This window comes from Triturus cristatus, chromosome 7 (assembly GCF_964204655.1).
Source record: "Triturus cristatus chromosome 7, aTriCri1.1, whole genome shotgun sequence".
In the NCBI taxonomy this organism is placed as follows: Eukaryota; Metazoa; Chordata; class Amphibia; order Caudata; family Salamandridae; genus Triturus; species Triturus cristatus.
This window is the reverse complement of record NC_140590.1, coordinates 181,479,017-181,495,018: the sequence shown is the minus strand read 5'-3', so window position 1 is coordinate 181,495,018 and position 16,002 is coordinate 181,479,017. Positions and strand designations below refer to the sequence as shown.

Genomic DNA, 16,002 nt, shown 5'->3' with positions numbered 1-16,002 from the left:
GCTAACCGATGATGGGGCAGGAGGCAGGTATCTTACCAAAAGTCTGATATGCTGAATAGCTGGCGCTAACCAATGATCGGGCAGGAGGCAAATATCGTACCAAAAGTCTGATATACTGAATAGCCAGGTTTTCAACTCCCATCTGAAACTGAGAAGGGAAGTCGCAGATTGGATGGGTAACAGAAGTTTATTCCAGATTGTTGTAGTTCCTGGATAAAAACTTCTGCCGCCCCAGTTCATTCTACTGAATTTTGGTACTACCATGGTTCTAGAATTGGATGATCTGAGTGGTCTCTTAGGCAAGTACCATCTGAATTTCTGGCCTAGATATTATGGTCCTTGTTTATGCAAGGCTTTGTACGCAAAGCACAAGCCTTGAATTGGATCCTCTCCTTCACTGGCAGCCAGTGCAACTGCTTGATGGTTTTCCTGACTGAGACATGTTTAGGAGTACGAGTCAGGACTGTGGCTGCTGTGTTCTGCAATACCTGAAGTTTCCTAAGATGTTGGGCCCAGAGGTTAAGGTATAGGGCGATATCACCAGTTTTTGAGAGTTTTCTGGGATAAATGCCAAAATCTTTCTGATTTTTCTTAAGATGAAAACGAGGAGGATGTAAAAGCATTGATCTGGTTGGCAAAAGAGAGCCTATTATCTATAATTATCCCAAAATTTTTGGCTTTTTCGACTGGCTGAGGCAGGTCGCCTAGATTTGCTGGCCACCAGCTGGGGATCCAAAATAAGGGATTGTTGCCAAAAAGCACAACCTCAATTTTGTTAGAATTCAGCTTTAAACAGTTAAAACTCATCCATAAACTTACTGCTGATATGCAATCACTGAATTGCTTGCTGATGGTGTGAGGTTGTTTCATGACTGCTACGACAATTTGCGTATCGTCAGCATACGAAGTTAAGGCAAAGCCAAAAGATTTTACAGCTGCGGCCAGGGCAGCGATGTAAACATTAAAAAGGGTAGGGCTAATGGAAGAGCCCTGTGGTACTCCACATGGGAGCTGAAAAGGGTTAGACTTGAACAGATCCATTGCTACAAATGGTGCCCTATGTTCCACAAAAGATTTAAGCAAATGGAGTGCTAATCCCTGCACTCCTATCGCTGCAAGCCTCTCCACCAGGATGGTATGGTGGACAGTGTCAAAGGCCGCCAACGGATTTAATAAAATGAGAGCTGCTCTCCCACCGTTATCCAGAGCTTCCCTGATTTCCTCAACTGATTTTTATCGGAGTCTACTCAGTGCTGTGTCCGGCTCTAAAGCCGTGTAGTGTTTCATCTAACCAGCTATATAAGTAGATATATTCCATAAGCTGTTTATTCATGGCCCTCTCTAGGAGTTTGGCGGGAAAAGGCAGATGTGATATAGGGCGATAATTGTTAACGTCCTCTGGATTTAGGTTATATTTTTTTAAGATAGGCCGAATTTATGGGGTTTTCCACATCTTGGGGAAATTCTCCTGTCTTAAAGATAGGATTAAACAATTTTGATAGGTTGTCCGCTACTATCGCCTGTGCCAATTTTATCACTGGGCTGGGGTCCGTCGGCGAACCTGATTTATTTTTTGCAATTAGACAGATCCACCACTTGCGCCATGCCAACTTGGCAAACTTATCAAAACTAGGCTCCCCAGCGGGCTTATCTGCTGCGGGCCTAGTGTCGGAAATGGACGATTTCTCCTTGGTTCTAAGTCTGCCTACTTCATTGAAGGTGCTTTCAATTTTATGCACAAAGTGCATGGCGATCTTGTCGCACAGAGATTGAGTTGTCACAATCTCAGGAGTGTGTGGCGAGGTAAGAGACAACACAGTACTAAAGAGTTCCTTGGAGGAGTTTTAAGCACTCTCTATTTTTAGTGAAAAATATATAGTTTTTTTAGCTCCTTATAACTTCTTTATATTTACTCAGGATTTGTTTATATTTTTGCCTCTCCACAGGGTCATAGGCTGACCTCCAGATACGTTCCTGTTTATTGCAACCTAGTTTGCACTCCTTCAGCCTATCCGAGTATCAGGGGGCCGTCGGGCAACCGCACCGCGAGCGTAGGGAGGCCAAGGGAGCTAATAGTGAGACATTTGATTCCAACCAATAATGGTAATAACTGGTGTTTTTGTCTACATCTTCCCTGTACTCTAGGTGGGAACTACCTGGGTTTTCTTGCAGTTTCCGTTTATTGACCCTGTGCTAAACTCTCACTGATCTGCTCCTAACTACACCACCAGTTTGGGGGGCAGTTTCCGAACAAATAAGCGGCAGGGTGTCCTTTCCTGTGATGTGTGGATTGTTGGAAAAGATCCCATCAAGCGTGTGACCAGCCCGATGGGTGGGCACCTTCACCAATTGTGAAAACCCAAAACTTTCCATAAGATCAAGGAGCCTTGCTGTTTTGGCTTCTGTAATGGCTTCCAGATGGAAGTTAAAATCCCCCAACACTGTTAGGTTGGAGGCAATCAACACTTCTTCTTAAAAGATTGTGGAGATTATCTGTAAAGGGTCCTCTCGGGCCTGGCGGCCGGTAGACTAAAATACCCTTATAAATGTGTTGGGAATTTAGTTGAAATCTAAAGAATAGAGCTTCACAGACCGGCAAGGATGAGGAAGAGCAGGTACCAGCAAACAACTCTCGGAAAAGAACGGCCAGGCCTTCACCTTTCCTGTCTTTCCTATCCAGTGTGAAAATCCCATAACTTGGCGGTGTGGGTTCCACAAGGCTGGAACCAGATGTCAATTCATCTCTCTGTAATAAAGATTAAGACTTTCAATAAATTTGGCAAATTTGCAGCTGTGTACAACTAGAGATCTAGCGTTAAATAAGGCGCAGCATAAGGTCTTAGAATCTATCCTGCCCATGGCTACTTTGGCTTTAAGTTTTCCTAACTGTCTGATGCCTTGTCTAAAGAATGTAGGAAGGGTGATCTTAAATGCCGGACATAAGCGGCACTGTTCTCCCCCCTCCCACCACATTACTGGGCATGCCATAGCTGTCTTACCTCTGGGGTTTAGCTCCAGTAATTCCTTCCTTGAATAATGAAATGGCTGCCGGGGATTTGGCGTTAAACGGGCAGAATGGCTGCCGCTGAGCACAGGCTGAGCACGGATGGGCAAAGACGGGCTTGCATTTGGCACGCCACCGGCGCGGACGAGCTGAGGTAGTGATTATGTAGATACCCATGTGGGAGGGGGCGTATCCCTTGTCCAAACACTGATTGGGAACAGGTGAGGCAGGAGATTAAGATGCAGCTACGCGCTCAGTGCTCAGCAGGCTCCCCTGCTATCGCACTGTGTTTAAAAGTGAAAAAGCTACTAACAAAGAAGAAAAAGTAAAAACACAAACCAGTGAGGGAACCACGCTTGCCTTAACCACGCATATGCCTTAACCACGTATATGTGTGGTTAAGGCAGTGCATGGTCTAGCTCCTGTAATAGGAGGGCCAAGAACGAGGAAGGATCAGGAGAGGACGCAGTGAGGTAAGTGGGGCTGGGCCTGGGTTTTGGGGGGGTGGGGTTGCTTTTAAGGCAGGGGGGTCGGGGTAGTTTTTAGGGCTTGGGGCGATCGTTAGTTTCTAGGGTTTGGGGTGGGAAATTTTTAGGGCTCATGGGGGGGTCGGGGTAGTTTTTAGGGGATGGAGTAGTTTTTAGGACTTAGAAGGGGTTGGGGTAGTTTTTAGGGCTTAGGGGTGGGGTTGGTTTTCAGGAGGGAGAGGATAGTGTTAGGTGTGAAGACAGCATGAGAGCAGCTCCAGTATCGGTTGGATTCGTGTTCCTTCCTGCTAAGTGGAAGTCCTTCCCTTTTCTGCTTGTCGACACAAGGATCGAGAGCACCAGGCGTGCTCCCTCATTTATAGTGAGTTGTGCACCATCGGGCCACACCATATTTTTCACATGCTAGCCGCCACTGAACGCCTTGCCTTCCAACCAAGTCAAATCTCTTCTCCCACTCCACTCAGTGGTCCTTGCTTCAGTCTTCCATTATTCCAAATATCCCATTTTTCAATTGACCTTCAAAAACCTTCCCTCCTCAGAGGAAGAGGTGATGGGTGATCATTATTGTGAAAATCTGAGTCTCCCTCTGCCTCTTCCACCAAAGGTACTTCTTAGTGGTTCTCTCTTCTTCCAATCCCCTTTTGGTCATACAGGTCATCTATCAGAAACTAAAGAAATATATCTTAAATTGTTTAAAATACACAATGCACGAAATATATCGGACTCCTAATGACTTAAATATAATACTTTTGCAGGGACAAAGATTTTCTGATCCCAACTTGGTGTGTGTGGTACAGCATTACAAGGCATATCTCCAAAATATCTCTCTCCTTTTCCTGCAGGTGAAAGGGTCAGGTGTGCCTCATGCTGTCGAAAAAAGAAGACATCTCGGTGAGTGACTGGGTTAGGGGCGCTAGACCAAACCTCAGGTCACCTCGTGTAGCGCTGACCACAGAAGTGTTTGACGTGCTGTTTGAAGAGCGGCGATATTTTGGATATTAAACTTTTCTTAGAGCAGGGCATTAGGTGGGTTTCTTGTGTAACTCCATTGACATGGAACAAACTCTCTTGGGTAATTAGGTGCCTTTTTAAATATTAAGGGCTGGTTTGGTTATACACATGAGTCTTAATTTCAAAGAATTCAGTTAGGATTCTTCCAGGGCAGTAAATACTCCAGTAAACATAACATCCAGACCCAATCGTCAAAAAGGAGGATTTCATATTTTTTTTATAACTGCCTGGTCCACAAGTGCTTCAAAATGCACCTTGCCCCACATAGCACCTTGAAGAAATGAGAGGGTAAGATCTCTAATATGAATCCATCATTAGAAACACAGTGCAATGACCTTCTCGACTCCCCTTCACCACACGCCATATGACCTTTTCTCCCTACATGCTCCTTTTGGAGGTGGAAGTTACACAGCTGGCCAACACAACACTAATGCATTCACCCTAGCCGTGGAAACATGCTGCTCTGCATTCCTGAAGACAGTTCTTCCACAATCTGCTGATGACTTAATAATAGTTTTGTATCTTGATATTCTTAACTTTACTTTTCAGTAGTCCCATCATAATGTTGAGCAGGCAAAAGGAATGAGCTGATTATGAGGGAATAGTTTCACTCACTACTTTACAGCTGGAGTCTACAAACATGCATAGAGTCTTCTCCTCCCCTCCCATGAGTCCAGTGCTGAGTGTCATCAGGGACTTCCCTCTCGCCTCTTCTCGTCAGTGTCTATGCGCTGCCCCTAGCTCAAGTAGTACACCGCTAGCAGGTAACATGTCAGATACATGCAGGTGGTATTGAGATACCCACCTCCTTAGAGAACAACCCAGAGGGACAAATTAGCATAGTGAAATGCCATACCTTGGTTTTTTTGGGTGAAGAAATATTACTTGGGTTGTATGTTAGAAGACCATATACAGATCTTTTGTCTTTGTCCTGAATATGAGTTGCAAATTTATTTTCTCACTTAGTGTAGATTTTCTATTAACTACAATAAGGTCATATTTTTTTTCTAGCTAGATAATAAACAATATATTTGCCAGAATATATGTGACAACAATTTTCTGGTGCTGCACCACTCATGTATGAAACAAGTCCAACTCATAGTAGAGGAGAGGTCAAGGTCGCGTCCAGAACCAACGGCACCCTCCTTCCTTTGTCCAGCAGGCCAGAAATCTGGGAATTATTTTTGATTCTGGCCTCAACTCCAGCCCACAAATCAATGAGGGTGACTCCTGTCCAGCTTGCCCTCCTGCAGAGCATTTTCTGCTCTTTCAAACTGACCTTCAGCTCGAGCTGACAAGGGCCCTGGACTACTGTACTGGACAACAGAAACATTCCCGATAGGTTACATTGGGGCCGATTCACAGAAGTATTCTGAGACAAAATCCTAAACTTACTACTTTTGGTATTCACAGAAGGCATTTAGTAGTAGTAAAGTTAGGATTTTGTCTTAAGTTTGACTTAAGACAGATTTAAGACAGACTTAAGACAGACTTAAGACAGACTTAAGACAAACTTAGGACAGACTTAAGACAGACTTAAGACAGACTTAAGACAAAATCCTACCTTTACTACTACTAAATGCCTTCTGTGAATACCAAAAGTTATAAGTTTAGGATTTTGTCTCAGATTACTTCTGTGAATTGGGCCAAACGTGTTTATGGTGGGTTTTATCCTTTTTCTTTTTTTTGCAAACTATTGTCAGTATAAGTTAGTGAAGCAAATGCCTTGACCTCTTTATAGACCATTAGAGCACTGATAGAACAGCACACTGGGTGGCGTTTGAACTTAGGCGAAATCCTTACGTGAAAAATGTAATGCTTGCTTGGCTATGAAGACAAGTATTGCTTATATTGCTGCGTGATCTAACAGCCAAAAGCTATACAGGTGTGCCATCTGGTGGTCAAAAATGGTTTAATACCATTCTTGGCTACAATATCGCTTTGAACGTTACTTAACACATCCAGTATTAACAGCATTGAAATAGGTCTTGACTATACGTGACGTATTGGCTTTGTCAATATTTTAGCCATGGTGTAAAGCAGCACACCTGCTATGCAGCATGACTGAAAGTTTTTGTAAACAAAATGCTATTCCGTGGTCAAAGCTGGCCGCATCACCGGGCTTATTTTTATTTTACTTTCAATCATGCTGCACAGCAGCCATAAAGCTGTACAACATGGCTTAAAAACATTGAAAATCCCTGGAAATTTTCCATCTGTACGTAGAAGCCTCCAAATCAACACAAGTAAATCCATCTTGGTGGAGGTGCAGGGGGATGCGGATATCCCTATCTGGGATTCACATATCTCATCTCCGGGATTTGACTTGGACTCTCAACTTTCAATACCTAACCCAGGCTCTTGATCCGGACCTGCGCCGATGGCCTGGCCTACCTTTGAATCCCATGGGGCGCAATACGCTCTTCAAGATGGTGTTTCTCATCCTCTATTTATATGTCTTGGCAATCTTTCCATACCCTATTCCCCGAAGGTTTTTCCATTCCCTGGCCTCTAAACTTACAGCCTTTATGTGGGCCAGCAAGCGTCACAGAGTGGCATTCCACTCAGCATGCACATCAACCATTGATGGATGCCTTGGGCTGTCTGACATCTATGCATACTATTTGGTGGCGCATCTAGTACCCATTAACGATTGGTTTACCGGGGAGTGGGATGACCCTGCCTATCGTCTGGTACTTAACCTGGTGGGCTTTGAGGGACTCCTCGGCCTCCTCTATGGATCTCAGTTGCCCCAGATGCTACCACCCTGCACCATGGTGTCTATCCTGTGCTGGAAAGCATGCTTGCGTCTTGTTTGGTAGGACCGCCGCTTGATGGGTATGACTCCCCTATGGCAGAGTACATGGCTCCTGCGGCTTTACACTCTTAAGGGATTCACCTAATGGGGCAGCATAGGCATCCCATACTTGAGCAACGTCTATAGGGGAAACAACTTGATGTCCTTCCAAGACTTGAAGGACCAGCACACCCTTGCTAACACACAGTTCAACCGTTTTCTTTAGCTGTGGCATGCGCTGCAGTTGCACATCGCTATGAACACTCCGCTACCTGAGTACAGCCCACTTGAGGCCAAAGTTTTCCTGCGGAGCTTGGGGAAGGGAGCCATCTCCATGATCTATCGCTCCCTGTTCATCTATGCTCCCAATGGCTTTGATTCCCTTCCCCAAAAATGGGTGAACTGGGTGGATGAGTTGGACAAAGATGATTGGAGGGAGGTCTGCCTTGCACCCTGGGAGCTGGTGCTTTCCACCCGCCTGCACATGATTCATGTGAACTATCTTCATGCCACCTACATCACCGCACTCCTCATACAGTGCATGTTGCCTACAACCCAGGCCCGTCTGTGCATGGTGTGCATTCCCTGCAGCCGATTTCTTTTTTTATATGGCCTGAGACTGCCTGGCACTGCATTCCTTTTTGGGTCGGGGTAGGCTGGGAGCTTTCGGCGTTCCGTTGAGTTGAATCTCTGTACCGCTCTGCTAGGGCTGGTGGAGGAATTTGGGCACCCCGTGCTGAACAGACCAATGTTAGAAATGGAGGTCTCTTGTTGGCAGTGGTTTGCACCTTATCCAAGTAGTCAGGGCAAGAGGATTACACAACTAAGACAACCCCTGCTCACCCCCATTGGTAGCTTGGCACAAGTAGTCAGGCTTATCCCAGAGGAAATGTTTAAAGCATTTGTACATAAACACACATTAATGCAATGAATAAAGTACAAATGTACAAATGGACAGCACATCAGTTTAGAAAAATAGCCAATCATTATCTAAACAAAACATGACCAAAACAACAAAAATCCAACTTACATATATCAACATATCACTTTTAAAGGTTTAAAACAGTTCAGTCCATATGAAACTGTGGATGCAGCACATTTTGTACAAAGTTCCTGAGATGTGTCAAAACTACACAATGAAAACAGGCGTGGTGATTCCTTGCTGCCAGAGGAGGTGATGAATCGATTCCTTGCTGCAATGCAGAGGAGGTGATGCATCAATTCCTTATGTGAGGGGTTGGGATGCGTCAAATTTCAGACCCGCGGCCTCGGTTCCTTTCTGAAGCCCAGCGTCGCTGTTGAGTTGAGTTGGTGAGTCGGCCAGGTCCCCAAGCTTAGGGTCAACCTTGATCAGAAGGGACCTGCGCCGTTCTGTGGATATCGCGCAGTTGGCGTTTCCGAGAAACACAACCACGCGCTGGGCCCACAAGGAAAGATGCTCCGGGGAGATGAGGAACCCTGACCCTTTGGCCTCCTGGGCCATATCCAAGATCTTGGTAATGGGGCCCAGGATGTCCAAGACCTGTCGATGCCCTTTTAGGGTCTTAAAAAACTTTTGCAAAAAGATGGCTATTCTAGGGTCAATGTCAGGTGTAGCGGCCACCCTCCCCTCTAGGGAGGGGCGCGGACACTCCGCCCTAAGGCAACTGTGGGTCGCAGCCTCAAGCGGGTGGCGGATCCGACTGGCAACATACTGGGCAACCTTGTCCGAGGGGGCCCTGTTGGAGGACCACGGATGCAGAACGTCGTCTGGGTCCAGCATGTCCGGCAAAGATTCTGCCCGTCTGAGAGAGGGTCTGGGAGAGATGGGCGGCAAGGATGGGACGGGCCAGCTGCGTCATCCGCGTCACCTTGGTCCTCGTCCCCAGTGGCGGCGGGAAGCGCAGGGGAAGTAGTGGAAGGAACCGCAGTAGTGCTGGCCAGGAAAGCCTGTTTAAGGCGGGCAAAACCATCAGTGTCCACCCCCGCGACCTTAGCCCGCTTTGCCGGGGTCTGTGAGTCCGCTAACGAACCACTAGGGGTAGGAGCAGCAGGCAAACTCTGGTAGGCCCTGGCCAGCCTGTCGTAGGCCTGTTAAATTTTCTGGGAAAACCTCTCCTCTAGGGGGGTCATGGCCTGTTCCTCAGCTTTGTGGATGGATGCATCCACCGCGTCGTAAAAATCCTCATCCCATTGTAGGGCAGTAAGGGGATCCTCCTCCCGCTGATCATCTTGGAACACCTAATCCTGGTAATCCTCCATGGCGGAAAAGCGAACAATATTAGGTAAGTACAGGTGGAGGTACAAACTAGCAGGTAAGTAGAAGCGTAGTAATGAACTACCACACAGAAAACGGTGAGGTGATAAGCCTCAAGATAAAGGGGGGCTGGGTGTCAGCCTATATAAGGGTGGGCAGTGCTCGCAGGATAGGGCGCTAAGCCCGGGACCCCAACAGCCCTGGTGCCAAGAGAGTGAAAGGGCAGCCTGCACAAACACGGGTCCAAGCAGACTAAGTCTACAATACTGACTCTAACCTGTAGAGCAGTATGGGCCTAGAGAGTACCGACCCCTAAGCAGTAACGACTGCCACCCACTGCCTAACAGCAGGTACAGACCCGGTTACCGGGCGTTCAGGGGGCATAAATAGAGAGCAAACATGGGGAAATTGTCCCAAGCAGCAGCGTACCGACCCGGGTCAGGGGCGTGATTGCAGGCAAAGACTAGGCTCGCGCGGCGTGTTGCTCCGGACTCCGATGCGCTAGGAATTCGTGGTATCCTGAGCACGAACGTCGCGTCAAGCGCGAGACCAAGCGCACTCTAACGAGGAGACGCGGTCACCGCGAGCCGGCACCAACAACGCGGCCCAAAGCGTGATGCCGAGTAGCGGCAGACTCGCGAATATGCTAAAAGAGAACCCGCTAAAGGAACGCTGAAAACCCCGAGGTGGGTGCGCGTTCACAGACGCACGCCGCCTCCACACAGCCGTGAGGAAAACGGCACCAGAAATAACAAGAACCGGCGCAGCGGGCTCGAATAGACAAACGGGCGAAATGTCACCACAACGACATAAAGAACAACATGAGAATAATCAGTAAAATAACACAGGGCATCACGCATAACAAAGCAGCAGTGCAGTGAACACCATATCAAACAATAAGGAAGTACTGAGAGAGAATAAAAAGCTGCGAAGATAGAGGAGGAATGGACAGGGACGAAGGACTACCAGCACCTTGGGGACCTGTGATTGGTGCAGAAGATGTGACACTCGGGCATGGACTCTCTATTGTTTTATCTGTTGATTCCCTGTGGTTCATGGGAACAGTGGTTTATTTTGCTTGACTACAAATGGCTGCTATTCAATAAAAGTGAAGAAAGAATAGCATAATCCTCTCCTCCGGTCCTGACATAGAATTGCTGCGCTCCGGTTCCCCACCGTTTCTTCGGTTTCCCTTGATACGCAAGACACTCACCCTTAACGGTAATGTTTTTGATTGCATATCCTATTCTCCACTATCGTATTTACTTCTAAAAAAACCCTCTTTCAATCAGGAAGCTCGTAGAAGGCCGTCTGGCCTACCCGCTTCGTTCCGCCTCACCGTCCATGGAACGGACTCCATGCACTGAAGTATGCAACCCGTGCTTGTCCCCGGAGCACAGAGAACAGGACTGCGACGTGTGCAAGGCTTTCCGCTCCAAGAAGACGCTTCGCGACCGCCGGGCTCAACTTCGCAACATGCAGAGCCAACACACAAGTTCCATTCCGGACCTCTTTGGAGAGCATTCAGAACAAGAAGCCAGTGCCGCCATCGGAGCCGAAGAAGAACAGGATCTCATCTCCATCTCTGACTACGGCTCAGAGGAGGACGACGAAATCTCGCAAGGGCAGCGTACTGTGAGTACAGATTCTCCCTTGCCCCAAAGTCTCCCTCAGTCCAAGAAGAAGGCTCCAGTCCAACCCCCGCCTCCAAGCCACGGTCGGCACCGAGAACATGTTTCTGATGCCAGCCATCCGGCTCTGAGCCGAGCCGCCCGAAACGGGCTCCAATCCAAAACCTTCGGGATCGAAGTTGAAGCCAGGTTCCAGTGCGCCCCCTTCAACGGTGAAAACACTTTTGGATCCGAAATCATCAGGATCCAAAACCTCTGCAACAAAACCATAGTCACCGAAACTTTCAGCACCGAAACAACTGTACGTGCCGATTCCATCTCAAGAACAACATTTCGATGCTCCGCCTACCAAACCGGATCGGAAACAGAGACACTAGGACAACTACTGAAAACATCACCACAAAAGTGACCCTTAAAAGGAAACCTGACACAGAGGAGACCTACGACATTCTTTTAAAGAGAAAGAATGTCGGGACTAATCCTTCTACTCCTCCCCTCCCGTCTCCTTCTTCTCAGCCTCAATCTTTAATGATTTCACCTAAGCACTCACCACCATATACACCTGAAGATCAGGATGATGAGGATGGAGATAGGGATGGGCTTGGGACAATACACCATTACTCCCAGACCCTTGGGCAAATTATAATACCGAGACTCCTAGAGGAAATGATCCTGACCTGTACCCTACCAAGCCCTCTCCACCGGATGACAGCGTAGTTTAAATAGAACTGCTGGGTAGAGCTGTCAACTACCATGGTGTACAGCTGCACAAAGAATCCCTTGAAGAGGATTTCCTTTTTGAAACACTTAACAGCACACAAGTCATCGTACACACTCCCCATGCTTAAAGGTATGATCAGGCATGTTGATGACATATTTAATGACTCCGTCAGGGTCCGTATCCTTACCCCTAGGGTAGAAAGTATAAGCTAGCACCATCTGACCCAGCGTACATAAAAGGACAATTACCATTGGAATCCCTAGTGGTTTCCAACGCACTTAAAAGGACCAACTTCCACACTACAGGGGATGCTCCTCCCTAGAAAAATAATCTAAGCTTATTGACGCTTCGGGGAAAAGGGTAGCCTCTCAGGCAGCAAACGTCTGGCACATCTCTAACACGCAAGTGCTGCTCTGAAGGTATGACAGGGCGCATTGAGACGAGATGGAGCAGTTTCTCCAATTTCTGCCTGATGAACATAAATCTAAAGCGCAAGACCTAGTGAGGGGACAGATGATTTCAAATAATGCAATCGGGTGCTCCCTAGATGCTGCAGACACTGCTGCCAGAGCTGTAAACACCAGTGTCCTTTTAAGAAGGCACGCCTGGCTACATATTTTAGGTTTCAAACCTGAGGTTCAGACTTCCATACTGAATACACCCTCTGACAAAGAACACCTCTTTAGCACAGTGGTAGATTCTTCACTGGAAAAAATGAATAAAGACACTTAAGTGGCCTAATCTATGGGAGCCCTTCAGCTAACACAAGCACATGGTTCCTTTCAACGCTCCTTCTATCACGAAGGGTCCAAACATACCTCCTCAGAGACAACCACAACGTACCAGGGCAACAACCAACCCTCTAAGGGTTACTTCAGAGGGGGTTACAGAGGCGACAACAGCAAAGGTAGAAGCTCAAATACACGCACTTCCCTCTCCAACACAAAGCAGTGACTTCCCTACACTCCCCCTGACCATTTAACACCTGTCGGGGCGACTTTCAGATTTCCTACCCGTCTGACAGTCCATAACAGACACCAGAGACCCAAACAGCCCACAAAAACGCCTTGCGCCAACACCATCACCTCATCAGATCCGCCAAAAAGACCTCCTTCAAGGATTGCCTCGACAACAACGCACACAACAGCAAGGAGCTCTTCAACATTGTGAAGGAACTCTCCAACCCCAGCTCCAACACCAATGACATCCTGCCATCACAAGACCTGTGCAACTCCCTTGCCTCCTTCTTCCACCGCAAGATCGCAGACATCCACTACAGCTTCGACACCAGACCTCCACGGCACCCACCCACAGCGACCCCCTGCTCACCTGGACCAACATCAACGACGACGACACCATCAAAATCATGAGCACGATCCACTCCGGCTCCCCCTCAGACCCGTTCCCCCACCACATCTTCAACAAGGCCAGCGCCACCATCGCACCCCATCTCCGCAACATCATCAACATCTCCTTCGAGACCGCAACCTTCCCGGAAATCTGGAGACACGCCGAGATCAACGCCCTGCTCAAGAAACCCAAGGCAGACCCGAGGGACCTCAAGAACTTCCGGCCCATCTCCCTGCTTCCATTCCCGGCAAAGGTCATTGAGAAAACCAACAGCTGACCCGCTACCTCGAGGAGAACATCCTGGACCCATCCCAGTCCAGGTCCCGCAGCAATTACAGCACCGAAACGGCCCTCATCGCTGCCACCGATATCATCAGGGCCCTGCTGGATAACGGCAAGACCGTGGCCCTCTTCCTCCTGGACCTGTCAGCCGCCTTCAATACTGTCTGCCACCACACACTACGCACCCGCCTCCACGACGCAGGAGTCCGAGGCAAAGCGCTGGACTGGACCACCTCCTTCCTCTCCGACAGAACCCAAAGCGTCCGCCTCCCCCTTTCCGATCCATAGCCTCCAAGATCATCTGCGGCGTACCCCAAGGATCTTCCCTCTGTCCGACCTTGTTCAACATCTACATGGCCCCGCTCGCCCACGTCGCCAGACTGCACAACCTCAACATCATCTCCTAAGCCTACGATACACAACTGATCCTCTCCCTCACCAAGGACCCTCTCACCACCAAAACCAACCTCCACAAAGGAATGAAAGCCGTCGCTGAATGGATGAAGAACAGCCGTCTGAAGCTGAACTCGGACAAAACGGAGGTCCTCATCCTCGGCTCCACCCCCTCAGCCTGGGACGACTCATGGTGGCCGACTGCTCTGGGAGCCGCACTGACACCCACCAACCACGCACGCAACCTGGGATTCATCCTCGACTCAACACTCTCCATGACCAAGCAAGTCAACGCCATCTCATCCTCCTGCTTCAACACCCTCCCCATGCTCCAAAAGATCTACAGGTGGAACCCCACTGACACAAGAAGAACGGTCACCTAGGCCCTCGTCAGCAGCCGGCTGGACTACGGAAATGCCCTCTATGCGGGAGCACCGACCAAACTGCTGAATCGGATGCAACGCATACAGAACGCCTCTGCGTGCCTGATCCTCGACATCTCTCGCCACAGCCACATCACACCCCACCTGAGACCTCCACTGGCTTCCCATCAACAAGAGGATCTCCTTCAAGCTCCTCACCCACGCACACAAGGCACTCCACAACATCAGACCAGCATACCTCATCAGATGACTCTCCTTCTACTCCCTGAACCTCCGGCTCCACTCCGCCGACCTCTCCCTCGCCACCGTCCCCCGCATCCGAAGAGCGACCACCGGCGTCCTACCTCGCCGCCAAGTCCTGGAACACCCTCCCCATCCTACTGCGGCAGACCGAAGACCTACTGACCTTCAGGAGGTTACTCAAGACCTGGCTTTTCGAGCAGTAGCAGCACCCCCTGCCCCAGCGCCTTGAGACCCTCACTGGTGAGTAGCACGCTCTACAAATGTACTGATTGATTGATTGATTGATTGATTGATTGATTGATTGATAACAGACAAGTGGGTACTGGAAATTATCCATTCTGGTTACTACCTGGAGTTTACCAATAATCCTGCAAACTTTCCCCCAAAGTCACACAAACTCTCACCGGAACACCTACACCTCCGCAAACAAGATGATCAGTCTCTCCTTCTAAAAGGTGCTATAGAGCCTGTACCACCACGACACCACGGGTCAGGCGTGTACTCCTTTTCATTTCTAGTACCCAAAAAAGACGGTTCTCCCAAACCAATATTGGACCTCAGAGAACTAAATCTTTATATACAGTCAGACCATTTTCACATGGTAACATTTCAACAAATACTACCACTTCTGCAAAAGGGCAACTTTCTGTCTACTCTAGACTTAAAGGACGCCTATTTCCATATTCCAATCCATCTCGCTCATCACAAATTTCCTAGACACAAGGAAATAAAAAATAGCCTCATGGAATGTGGCGGACATAAGGGGAATATTAGATCTTCCGAATTGGCTTGAGTTCATTAACCAACATGAGATTTGCATCTTGCAGGAAACCTGGAGCCTGACCCCGACTTTTATTCCAGGTTTCGTAACATTTTACAAACCGGCAATAACCTCTAAATATGGTCGTCCCTCTGGAGGGCTCCTCGGCTTGATTAACATTGCACTAAATTGTGCCACAGAGGAGCTTCCCTCCAACAACTGTGATATCCTCTGGGTTAGACTCAAAGGCCCACGGGGCAAGTGCATAGACATTTTTAATGTCTATGCGAGGAGCCCAAGAGCATGTAGATCACCAACCTTGCAGGCCCTAGACGAGGTATTAGAGACAAAGCAGGCTGAATACCCCTTAATCGTGGGGGGTGACTTAAATGTAACCTTCGAGCCCCTCAATTAGGAAGATTTCCTAGAAGTTAACAAGGAGGATAACAAGTGGTTGGTTCTATCTTTGGAGCTTCCTCCAATAAAGAAGTGGTTACAAGCAGCCCTCCAGCAGAACTCCCGAACGCTTCGGGCCGCAAATGGAAGGACCATTTCCAACGAAAGCGGGGGAATTACTTTTGTTGGGCCAAATGGGTCTAGCCAGATAGATTATATACTTGTGGACCTCATGCTATGGCCAACCGTAGTAGACATGTCCATAACCCAGACATGTGAGAGCGACCATAACCCCCTTAGCCGGTCA

General features: G+C 48.3%; 1 protein-coding gene across 1 annotated transcript in view; it reads left to right on the top strand.

Annotated features, from left to right (window-relative positions):
- The window catches only part of LOC146809171 (uncharacterized), a 259,133-nt gene that overhangs the window by 216,840 nt on the left and 26,291 nt on the right, over nucleotides 1–16,002 (top strand). The window contains exon 7 of the mRNA XM_085615961.1: nucleotides 4,335–4,383. Coding sequence (XP_085472087.1) covers nucleotides 4,335–4,383 — 49 coding nt within the window. The remainder of the gene's footprint in view (nucleotides 1–4,334; nucleotides 4,384–16,002) is intronic.